The following is an 11,284-nucleotide window of genomic DNA, read 5'->3' on the forward strand; positions in this document are numbered from 1 at the left end:
GGCCTTAATAAAGCGCCGTGGTTTCTTTTCCCAGAAAGCTGGAACAAAATCACAACCACAGCTTTCACGTCAGACTCGGGGAAGTCTGTTGTAACTTTCATGCTCATCCGCTTTGAGACACACAAAGCAGCTACGAATGCCTTTGGGTATATGTGGTGCACTTTCTGCTGAACTACTTCCAAATATTTGGGTTACAAAGGTTTCCCAAAAGGGAATTTTTCAAGTTCAAGGTGAGAAGCAGAATAGCAGTTGATCTAGGGGCACCTGGCTGGCTCAGTCAGTAGAGCATACAACTCTTGATCTCAGGGTCAGGAGTTCGAGCCCCATGTTGGGTGTGGAGCTTACGTTAAAAATGATGATGATAGGGGCGCCTGGGTGGCGCAGTCGGTTAAGCGTCCGACTTCAGCCAGGTCACGATCTCTCGGTCCGTGAGTTCGAGCCCCGCATCGGGCTCTGGGCTGATGGCTCAGAGCCTGGAGCCTGCTTCCGATTCTGTGTCTCCCTCTCTCTCTGCCCCTCCCCCGTTCATGCTCTGTCTCTCTCTGTCCCAAAAATAAATAAACGTTGAAAAAAAAAATTAAAAAAATGATGATGATGATGGTAATAATAATAATAATAAATAAAGTAACATTTGGGCTAGTCTCCTGAAAATTTTTCCCAAGACATTAACTGCTTTGGATATTCCTTTGAGCATTAACCCTTACTGAGCCTTACTGGTTGAAATTGTGTGGTCCCCAGACCAGCAGCATCAGCATCACCTGAGAGTTTGTTGGAAACGCAGAGTTCAGGCCCCGCTTCTGACCCACAGAATCAGAATTTGCATTTTGACAGGATCTCTAGTTGATTCATATGCACATTAAAGTTCGAGAAACACTGGTCTGTGCCTACTGTTGTTTTGCTTGGCCTCCCTATAGTACATCTGGTATATCCCTGATAAACTAGTCAGCCCAGGAACTTAAAGTACTTTCATCTTTGAATTCTGTGACCACTTTCAAAGATGGTCTCTCTTACCCCGTGTTGGAAATGCTGTGGGTGGGGGGAGAGAGTGCCACCCTGAAGCAGCCCAGTGTCCAAGGTGAGTTTTGAAAGATGACTCATCTAGTGGGATTATTTTCTCTAGACCATGAGCCAAAGGTCCAGGTTCTGAGTTTCTGAATGATCCTGTCCCTGTGTTTGTCTTGTAGTGCAAAGAAAGGAAGTACAGGCCCGAGCTGTGTTCTACCCTCTCTTGGGTTTGGGAGGAGCTGTGAACATGTGCTATCGAACCCTCTACATCGGGACAGGTGAGCCAGCTGGGGGCAGGGGGAGCACCGCATCTGTTCAGCCCTAGAAACTACCACCCCTTCCCGCGGAGGCCAGGAAGGGGTGAGGGAAACCCTCCCTCGGGCCGACTGGTTTAACCCAGCAGATATCTGGGCAAGAGGGACTAAGAAAGGAGACTATCGGTTGCTTGTCTTTCCTGCCTCAAGCCCTTTTGCTTTGGGCCCAGCGTGATATCAGGAGAGGGGAAAGTCAACCGTGACTGCTGCTCAGTGAGGCATTTTAAACAAGCAGATAAAACCGGAGGAGAGGGCACATACTTTGTCCCTGGAGGTCTTTGAAAAAGTGATGGTGCTCACACACCCATAACCTTCAGTTAGTCCTGCATCTTGTACAGAGGGACAGTCAGATTAGTCTTTGGCCTAGAAATTTCCTTTCTTTCCAAAGATAGGATTTATGAGCCCCGCACCCCATGTTGTGCCCTCATGGAAATAACCCACCCTCTTCAGGAGCTCGCTGTTCCCTTCTGGGCAACGGCCACGTGTTCTGAAGGAGATCAGCTGGCAGGGACACCTGTTCTTCAGAAGGGGAGTGGAAAAGACGCTGGTTTTTGTTCAAATATACAAGGAAGGGGCCCTGAGCTGGTCTCCCCCTAAGGTCTTCCCGGTGCCCACCCGGAAGCTAACTCCCTGCCCCCCACCTTCCCATACATACACCTTACCTTCTGTTCTCTGCCTGCCTTTGCCTCTACTCCTGCCCCCTTACAGGAGCTGACATGGACGTGTGCCTTACAAACTATGGTCACTGTAACTACGTGTCTGGGAAACACGCCTGCATATTCTATGATGAGGTGAGGGGTGGGGAAGGGGTGGGAGAGCTCTCACAGCCTGAGGCCTCTCCCAGGCACCAGGGTTTTTGTTCAGTGCCCTGGGTGAGGGGAAGGGAGGTGGGAGGTCTTCTTTTCTTCGCTCGCTGTCATTCCTGGAGTAGAAGGGTCTTGGTGTGAAAGGGCATCCTGCCGTGACTAACGCTCCCTAGGAGCGGTGCTACCATTTCTCCTGAGGTTGGTCACGGGCTCGGCGGGGTGGGGGAAGCCCACCCGGAAGCAGGGGAGGGGACCTGCGTAGAAGGAAGCCAGGCCCTCTGTGCCAGCGAATAGCATTTCTACAGGAGCCAGGACCCAGGAGGCAGAGTAGAGCAGTGGTGGGAGAGCGGGGGGTGAGGGCCACTAGGAAGGTAGGCTTCCCTGAGGAGGTGAGTCTTGAGCCCCATTCTAAAGAGACAGGGCAGGGGGGCTTGACTGGGGAACAAAGAGAGCTCCCCAGGTAGAGCAGCACAGCCTTCTCCATGTGTCCTCTCTCCCCTTAGCCCCAGGCCCCACGCAGCAGACCACACATCTTATCTTCCCTCCTCCTCCTCAGAATACCAAACATTATGAGCTGTTAAACTACAGTGAGCACGGGACAACGGTGGACAATGTGCTGTATTCATGTGACTTCTCTGAGAAGACCCCGCCAACCCCCCCAAGCAGTATTGTTGCCAAAGTGCAGAGTGTCATCAGTAAGTCGGAGCCTGTGGCCACGAAGCCGGCCATTTTTTCGGACGTGTTCTCTTAAGGCCCCCTCAGGGTGGCTCTGGCTTTCTGCCGACGGCCTGCTCTCTTGCCTTCCGGGTCGCGTCGGCCAGGCTCTCCTTGCTCGCGGGCCCAGGGAGACCACAGAGAAGCGAGTGCTGGGCACACACCTGCCTGGGGACTTCAGACTCCCCTGGCCCTTTCCGGGTGTCCCTCAGCCCTAGTCACATAGCAGTTAGAATGGGGAGGTGCAGGGGCCCGGCGCTGGCAAACCGCCTTGGGTGGGTTGGCTGCTCACTGTTCCTGTCCCGTGACCACCCTCCTTGTTCCCAGGGCGCCGCCGGCACCAGAAACAGGATGAAGAGCCAAGTGAGGAGGCAGCCATGATGAGCTCCCAGGCCCAGGGGCCACAGCGGAGACCCTGCAACTGCAAAGCCAGCAGCTCGAGCTTGATTGGGGGCAGTGGGGCCGGCTGGGAGGGCACGGCCTTACTGCACCACGGCAGCTACATCAAGCTGGGGTGCCTGCAGTTTGTGTTCAGCATCACTGAGTTTGCGACCAAACAGCCCAAAGGCGATGCTGGCCTGCTGCAGGATGGGGTCTTGGCCGAGAAGCTGTCTCTCAAGCCCCACCAGGGCCCCGTGCTGCGTTCCAACTCCGTTCCCTAGGACTGGCGGCTACCCCGTCACCCGCCCGTCCGCCCGACCCGAGACTCCTGCAATGCAAAAATGTACACAAACCAAGCCCGGGTTTTTTCTATACTCCACCGGAAACCCTCCAACTACAATCTTTGCATGAAATGAAGAAAACCTTTTGACTGTTTTTTAAAGATCCTTTTTCTTTTCTCAAGTTCTAGGGGGCATTTGCACATATATTTGTACTCGACATTTCATGGGAAAGCGGCAGACCCGAGCTGAGGAACAGCGTGGGCAGGGAGGGGAAGGCCGATGGTCTGGACACTTCCTCCGACACCAAACCGTTCCCCACCCGCCTCCTGCTCCCTCCCCCTCGCCCGCCGTTGTAAAATAATCAGAAACTTGTTCTATTTTGTGGCAGTGACAATAGTTTTATATTAAAAGAAAAAAATACAGTTTTCATACAGCAAAATCTATACAATATCATTGTTTTATTTAATATAAAGATCGCTACCCACCCGACTTCCGTGGTTCCCACCCTCCGAGTTATTTTCCCTTTCTGCAGCGGTTGCACTACAGGTAGCTACTGTGTATTATGGACAAATGAGAAATGAATTCTTTTTCTGGCTGTCCATCTATTTTATTTCAAATAAGGAAAAGTGTATTTGGATTTTGTGTAAATACATCTAGTGATGACATTTTTTCAATGTTTTTAAAAACTGTACAGTACTACATGTGGTAGAGCGTTTTCTTCAAATTGTCTATTGTAGCAAAAACGTTTTTGTCGTAAACCTGTTTCGTCTCCTTTTTTTGTTCTCTTGCCACTTCTCTCCTGTTCCTCCCACCCCTGGCTCCCTCCTCTCCCCTTCCCCCAACCCCAAGTAGTACCAATGTACATAGTAATTGTAATGTTTTAGACTTTACAGAAACTTTCCTGTATTCTGTATATAAAAAAACAAAAATACTTCAACTTATGTTTTCTGCCTGTCTGTCCTACCTGTCATCACCCTCAGAGGGGACCCTCCCCAAGATCCTGTTCCCAGTCTCAGTGAACTAGTCTCATTCCAAGACACTCAGACCCCAAGCGAAGTCAGGAGAGCAGAGGTCTTGGAGAAAAGTGAGCCCCAGGTGGATGTGGGAAAATGGAGGGGTCGGGGTGCATCGGGTAGGGCGGGGCTGTTGCCTGTCTTCGTGGGCGACTTGAGAGAAGCATTTGACATGACCACATACTGCAAGAATCCAAGTGTGTGCAGGTCCCTGCTCCTGTTGACTCCAAAACCAAGATACTAAAACAGGACCTGTCGGGAGACGTCTGCATTCTGGTCTAAAAGCTTTAGCCTCGGGAGTTCCGGCTGCCTCCGATTGCAGTTGTTTGCTATCGTATTTGATAGGATACGATCATCTCCTCTAGGAGGAGTCTGCACCTGGTTTTTATCCTTTCCCTGTCAGCCTTAGCTGGGCAGGCAGCAATTACTTGTTCGAGTATCACTCGAGTTCCCTCCTCTGTGCATGGCCTTTGCTAGGACTTGGGGGTTGGGCTAGGGAACTTGATGTGAGCAATCAACAGGACAGATACGGCCCCAGCTTCTTGGAGCTTAGAATCTAGTGTGGAGCAGGTTGTCAACTCAAACGTCCCTGGGGAGCATCATGAAGCAAAAGGAGAGATCCGATCCCTAGACCCAGTCGAGCCGCAACTCACGTGACTACCAAGCATAATAACTTCCCTACAATTGCAGCTTCTCATCGGAAGATGACTACTGCACTACCTTAATCCTAAAGTCCTGGGAACCCTCCCATCGAACCTAGCTCCCATCCTTTTCCTCCTCTCGGACCTGACGTGAGAAACTATCCAGGACGTTTTTCCTGAAGGCAGGACACAGGGATCGCCTGTGTGTCTGTCCCGCAAGGGTTCAAGGAATTGGTACCGGTTAGCAGGTCACGACTTTGCCTTGAGGATGGAGTATGCATCCATTTTTTCCATTAATATTCCATTCCCAGCCTCTTCCTACAGCATCTGCAACTGAACCCCGAATCCCTAGTGCAGCCAAGTAGAAAACTTCCCCCTGGAATCGGAGGTCTGTCCCTGGCTTCCACCTACCTGCCTTGCTTTGTCTCCACCACTCTGCTCCCCCTGCCCTGATGGGCCTCTTGAACTCTCCAAGGGCAGAAACCTATTGTTCCGCTCAGTGTCTCCAAGGCTGACCGTACCATGGGGCACACCACACGTGTGAAACAGTGGGTGCTAAGTTGTAATGGTTTTCTCAGGCAAGTCCTTGTCCTGGCCAGGAATACCCTCATCTGTGCCTCCCTAAGCTGTCACCACCCACCGTGCTGTCAGAGTCTCTTCCTCCATTGAATCAGGGAGCTTCTTTACCTATTTCTACCACCTGTGAGGACCATCCCAGAGAAATTTTCTCCTGGAGGTCAGGTAACATGTTACATTTCAGTCTCTTCTTGCTTCCCGTCGGAAATGGAGGGGATGGGCGGCAGAGGCACGGAGATACAGCTAATTAAGGAGTGACTCCTAACAGCCCTGGATGGGTGGTGCCACCCTGGCCACTGTGCCATCTCTCTGGCCTCTATAGGAAGAATAAGGAAGCATTCTAGAAGCTGAGATCTGGAAATGAGGATAAGGAATTGTAGGACTTGTTTATGGAGGGAGGGCAAGGCATCCAGGGCTGGACTCTCTCTCAGACATAACAGCATTCATGTGCACACATCCCTCCAGAAGGGAAGGACTCTGCTTCGCACAGATGACACCCAGAGGGCCCACACACACACACACACACACACACACACCTTGTGAGCCCCTCCAGCAAGTCCTCAGCTAAGGGGCATGTGCACAAAGGACAGACACGTAGATGTTCATTCAAGTGCACACACTGGCAGAGACTACAGAGGCATGAACACACCTGGAGGGGCTCTTGGCCCACATGGGCACAAACACGTAAAAGGTACACACCTACAGGGTACTTCCTGGGCCTGCAAGTACACACCCACAAGGAGCTCACACACAGAGGATCCAGAGGCACACACACAACCTGAGGGGCAATCCCAGAGCCCGTGGGCACATTACACACTCACAGAGTCATTCACACGCTCAGAGTGGGTGGATTCATGTACATAGCCAGGGTGCCCCTGCACACGATCACACATCGGGAAGGAGCTCACGCAGGCACACACCTAGAGGGCGCTGCCAGGGCCCCAAAGCACACGCGCACCTAGGTGTTCCACAAGCACACACCCAGAGGACGTAGACGCATGCCTAGGGGGCGCTCGCACGGCCCACGCTCCCACGCACGCACACACACCCCTGCCCTGCCTCCCACCCGCCTCCGCCTCTGCCTCCGCCTTCTGGGAGGCTCGAGCCGGTGCGAGGCGGTTCGGCAGCCGCCGGACGGGCTCCGATCCAGGGTGGTGCGGGGCCTGTGCGGGAGCCCGGAGGCGCGGCCGGCATGGAGGCGCTGCTGCTGGGCGCGGGGTTGCTGCTGGGCGCCTACGTGCTTGTCTATTACAACCTCGTGAAGGCCCCGCCCTGCGGTGGCATAGCCAGCCTGCGCGGCCGCACGGCTGTGGTCACGGGTGAGTGCCGGAGGCCGGGCGCGCTGGTGGCGGGGAGGCCGGGCGGCGGGGTCAGCGGCCCGTCCGCCTCGGCTCAGCTACCGCCCGCCCACCGCAGGCGCCAACAGCGGCATCGGGAAGATGACGGCGCTGGAGCTGGCGCGCCGGGGAGCGCGCGTGGTGCTGGCCTGCCGGAGCCGGGAACGTGGTGAGGCGGCGGCCTTCGACCTCCGCCAGGTGAGGGGGAGAGGGTGAGCAACAAACGAACACACCCGGACACGGAGGGGGTGAACAGAGCGGCTTCCTCAACTCTGGTCGTTAAGTGCAGAAAAGAGGGTCTGCTGGTGCTCTGGCCACACAGGGAAGGGACACCAGACGAGAAAGCTAGGAGGTGGGCTTTTTGAAGGAAGTAATTGCTCTTCCTAAGATGTTTAAGGATCGGTAAGAGTTACACTAATGAAAGACAGTAGGGAAGGGAACAGCAGAGGGAACAGCATATGCAAAGGCCCTGAGGCAAGAGAGCTGATTTGATTTAGGGGGGAAAAAACTGAAAGAAAAGATTTATTGAGTCTGTATGGAGAACGAAATATGGAAGAAAAGAGGCAAAATGAAGAGGCTGGAGCCCCTGAGCCAGGGCTAGGTTCTGGAGGCACTTCTAGATCCTATTGAGGAGCTCGGATTTTATAGGATGAGCAGTGGAGATACAGTGAAGCATTGGATCTGTCAGAATAGCAGGGTGTGGACTCAGTAGGGTATGGACTGTCAGAATAGCATTTTGAAATGAAACCCTCGGTGGCTATTGGAGCCTGGACTGGAGAGGACAGGAGTGGATGAGGGGAGACCAATGAGAAGTCTGTTGCAGATTTTAGGATAAGCAATAATGGGAAGAGGGAATGATAATAATAACGGCAAGAACTACCTACACAGTGCTGACTGGGTGCCAGGCACTGTTCTAAGCGTTTTACATTATATTAACTCATTGAATCCTCACAACTCCCATGAAATAGGTATTACATTATTCCCATTATTCAGGTAGAAACCTGAGCCCCAGAGAGGTTAATGTCACACTCTAATAAAAGGCAAAGTCAAAATTTGCATCCAGAGTCCGCATACTCGTCCACTACATTCTAAGGCACAGGGGCAGATCTTAGTAAAAGTAGGGGGTGGACTCTCACAATTTGGTACCTGGGGAGAGGGAAGAGGAGAGAGGTGCCTGGTGACAAGCCCAGCCCTTGCTGCCCCACAGGAGAGTGGGAACAATGAGGTCATCTTCATGGCCTTGGACTTGGCCAGTCTGGCCTCCGTGCGGGCCTTTGCTACTGCCTTCCTGAGCTCTGAGCCACGGCTGGACATCCTCATCCACAATGCCGGTGAGGGGCAGCAGGTCCTGCAGGGGGGCAGAGGGTGGGCAACCGTCCCCTCCAGCCAGGCCTTACCAAGGGGCAGTGGATGTATGGAAAGGGTGCCCCCTACCGCTGTCTCACAAATGGGGACACTGAGGCCTTCGGGGATCCCTCTGGAGCAGTTGCTCATATCTAGCCCCCGCCCCAGGGATCAGTTCCTGTGGCCGGACCCACGAGCCATTTAACCTGCTGCTGCGAGTGAACCACATTGGCCCCTTCTTGCTGACACATCTACTGCTGCCGCGGCTGAAGACGTGCGCCCCCAGTCGCGTGGTGGTGGTATCCTCAGCCGCCCACCGGCGAGGGCACCTTGACTTCACACGCCTGGACCGCCCAGTGGTGGGCTGGCAGCAGGAGCTGCGGGCATATGCCGACAGTAAGCTGGCCAACGTGTTATTTGCCAGGGAGCTCGCCACTCAGCTTGAGGGTACTGGTGTCACCTGCTATGCGGCCCACCCAGGTAAGGCCTGGCTTTCTGACTGCTCTGCTTTGCTTTGATTCCCCCTCTCCCGTCCTCAACCCATCGTGTGCTCCCTCAGCCTCTCATTGAGCCACAGAAGCTCAGAACAGGAAGGAAGCACGGTACAAGGAGAGACCTGTTCCTTGCTGATCTTGGAAGGAGGCTCTCCTTGTCTGGGTTCTTCCTCTCACACCACTAATTTGGATGCTGACTCCTGGGTAGGGTATGGCAATGAATAAAACCCAGGTTCTCACCCCAAGAACCCATCCATATGACTGAACTCAGCATACGATGATGGTGATGATGATGATGATGATGATGATGATGATGATAGCTAATAATTATTCATTCGTTCAAAAAGCATTTACTGAGTACCTACTATGTACCAGGCATTAATCTTGGTGCTGGGAATAGAGCAGTGAACTTAAAACAAAGACCCTTTCCTTGTAGAATTTACATTCTAGTTTGGGGAGGGGGAGACTGCTAATAAATAAATATTTACAATGACAGGTGATGATAAAGTGCCATGGGAAAGATAAAGCACAGTGATGGGGATATGAAATGACAGGAGGTGCTGCTTTTTCTGCGGCAGGCAAGGAAGAGGTATCACTGAAAAGGTGACATTTGAGTAGAGGCCTGAAGGAGATGAACCAACCATGTGGCTTTCGGGGGAGAAGAGTATAAAGAACAGACTGATAGCAAGTGCAAAGGCCCTGAGGCAGAAGTGCCTGGTATGCTTGAGAAAGAACAAGAAGCCCCATGTGGCTGGAACAAAGTGAGAGGAGGAGAGTGACAAGAGATGAGGTATAGAGATGGGCTGGGTCATCCAGGGTCTAGAAGTCCACTGTAAGCATTTCAGCTTTTAGTCTGAGTGACGTAACTGATGAATAAAACCCATCTCTGCCTTACAGAACAGATCACAGGATAACAAGATCTGTCCTACGCATTTTACCATACTGCATTTTATTTTATTTTTTATTTTTTCAGAGAGAGCGTACGAGCAGGGGAGAGGGGCAGAGGGAGAAAGGGAGAGAATCTTAAGTAGGCTCCACGCTCGGCACAGAGCCTGATGCAGGGCTTGATGCCACGACCCTGGGATCATGGCCAAAATCAAGAGTTGGACACTCAACCAACTAAGCCACCCGGAAACCCCTACCATACTACATTTTAGATGGTCTTTGCCTAAGGCTCACTAGTAATTATAATAGTGACAGTAATAATCACAACTAACATTTATCAAGCTTTTATTACACTCCACATCTCTAATGTCCAAAACAGTGGCTGGCCTACCATAGGTGTTAGTTAATATATGTTTGCTGGCTAAACAAAGGAGCGGGACTTGAGCTAGGAAAAAAGATGTCTCCTCAGGCAGGGGACACAGCATGAAGAAACTGGGGCATGAGGAGGTACAGGAGTTTAGATGGAGAGGAGGAAGCTTGCTGTTGAAATGAGTGAGGTCACCCTATGGGGGCCCTGAATGCCCACCAAATACTCTCCTGGTTTCCCTGGAACTGGACTCCATTCCCCACTCCCTTGTAGCCTCATTCTTACTGCTCTTCTCCTGGGTCCTCACCCACTTCTGCCTTTCTTCCCGTCCACAGGGCCTGTGAACTCAGAGCTATTCCTGCGCCACGTTCCTGGATGGCTGAGCCCACTTCTGCGCCCACTGGCTTGGCTGGTGCTGCGGACGCCAAGAGGGGGTGCCCAGACACCCCTGTACTGCGCTCTACAGGAGGGCATTGAACCTCTCAGTGGGAGATATTTTGCCAATTGCCATGTAGAGGAGGTGCCCCCAGCCGCCCGGGATGATCGTGCGGCCCACCGGCTGTGGGAGGCCAGTAAAAGGCTGGCAGGGCTTGGGCCTGGCCAGGATGCCGAACCTGATGAAGACCCCCAGCCTGAGGACCCAGGGACCCCATCTTCCCGGAGCAGCCCCCTCTCTGAGGAGCCCACAGTTTCTGAACCCCATCCCATCCCTCACAATTCACCAGACTTGTCTAAGGTCACACACCGAATTCAGGTTAAAACTGAACCTGAGCCCTAAATCTCCTAATCCCCAGGCTGGGGTGCTTTCCATGGCACTTGGTGACCCTTGAAAAGCTGAACTGCATGCCAGGCCACGCCTTGGGCACTGAGGGGTTTGCAGGTTCTACCCCCATGGTTCCTTTCTGGAGCTTCAAGTTGTGTTCTTCTGAGCGGCTCTTTTCCTGGTGGAAGGAAATCATGGGCGATGATTTCTTCCTGAGAATAACAATAATCGCAGATTGAGAGGAGAGGGTGGGGGCGTGGTTAATGTGCCAGACATTGCTTCTCAAGAATTTGAATTCCCTGTTTCTGGTCACCACTCTGGATGATGCTGATAGGCTCTGGATGAGGACGTGGGGGGTTGTGA

The 11,284-nt window shown here is 52.7% G+C and overlaps 2 protein-coding genes across 8 annotated transcripts in view; both read left to right on the forward strand.

Moving 5' to 3' along the window:
- The window catches only part of PHF12 (PHD finger protein 12), a 41,846-nt gene extending 37,587 nt beyond the window's left edge, over nt 1–4,259 (forward strand). For 2 of the 7 annotated variants that reach the window (XM_030295396.1, XM_030295397.1), the window contains exons 12-15: nt 1,185–1,283; nt 2,028–2,110; nt 2,682–2,820; nt 3,167–4,259. In XM_030295396.1, the coding sequence (XP_030151256.1) occupies nt 1,185–1,283; nt 2,028–2,110; nt 2,682–2,820; nt 3,167–3,501 (656 nt within the window). In that variant the 3' untranslated portion in view covers nt 3,502–4,259. Of the gene's footprint in view, nt 1–34; nt 312–1,184; nt 1,284–2,027; nt 2,111–2,628; nt 2,821–3,166 lie in introns of those variants that run through there. The other 5 variants (XR_003964637.1, XR_003964638.1, XM_030295398.1 and 2 more) reach the window with 4 other exon arrangements.
- Nucleotides 4,260–6,804: 2,545 nt separating this feature from the next.
- On the forward strand, nt 6,805–11,233 carry DHRS13 (dehydrogenase/reductase 13). Its single transcript, XM_030295410.1, has 5 exons — nt 6,805–7,050; nt 7,148–7,266; nt 8,276–8,399; nt 8,581–8,892; nt 10,494–11,233. The coding sequence occupies exons 1-5, from the start codon at nt 6,924–6,926 to the stop codon at nt 10,934–10,936; spliced, it is 1,125 nt and encodes a 374-aa protein (XP_030151270.1). The 5' UTR covers nt 6,805–6,923; the 3' UTR covers nt 10,937–11,233.
- The last annotated feature ends 51 nt before the right edge of the window (nt 11,234–11,284 follow it).

Source organism: Lynx canadensis, chromosome E1 (genome assembly GCF_007474595.2).
Source record: "Lynx canadensis isolate LIC74 chromosome E1, mLynCan4.pri.v2, whole genome shotgun sequence".
Taxonomy (NCBI): domain Eukaryota; kingdom Metazoa; phylum Chordata; class Mammalia; order Carnivora; family Felidae; genus Lynx; species Lynx canadensis.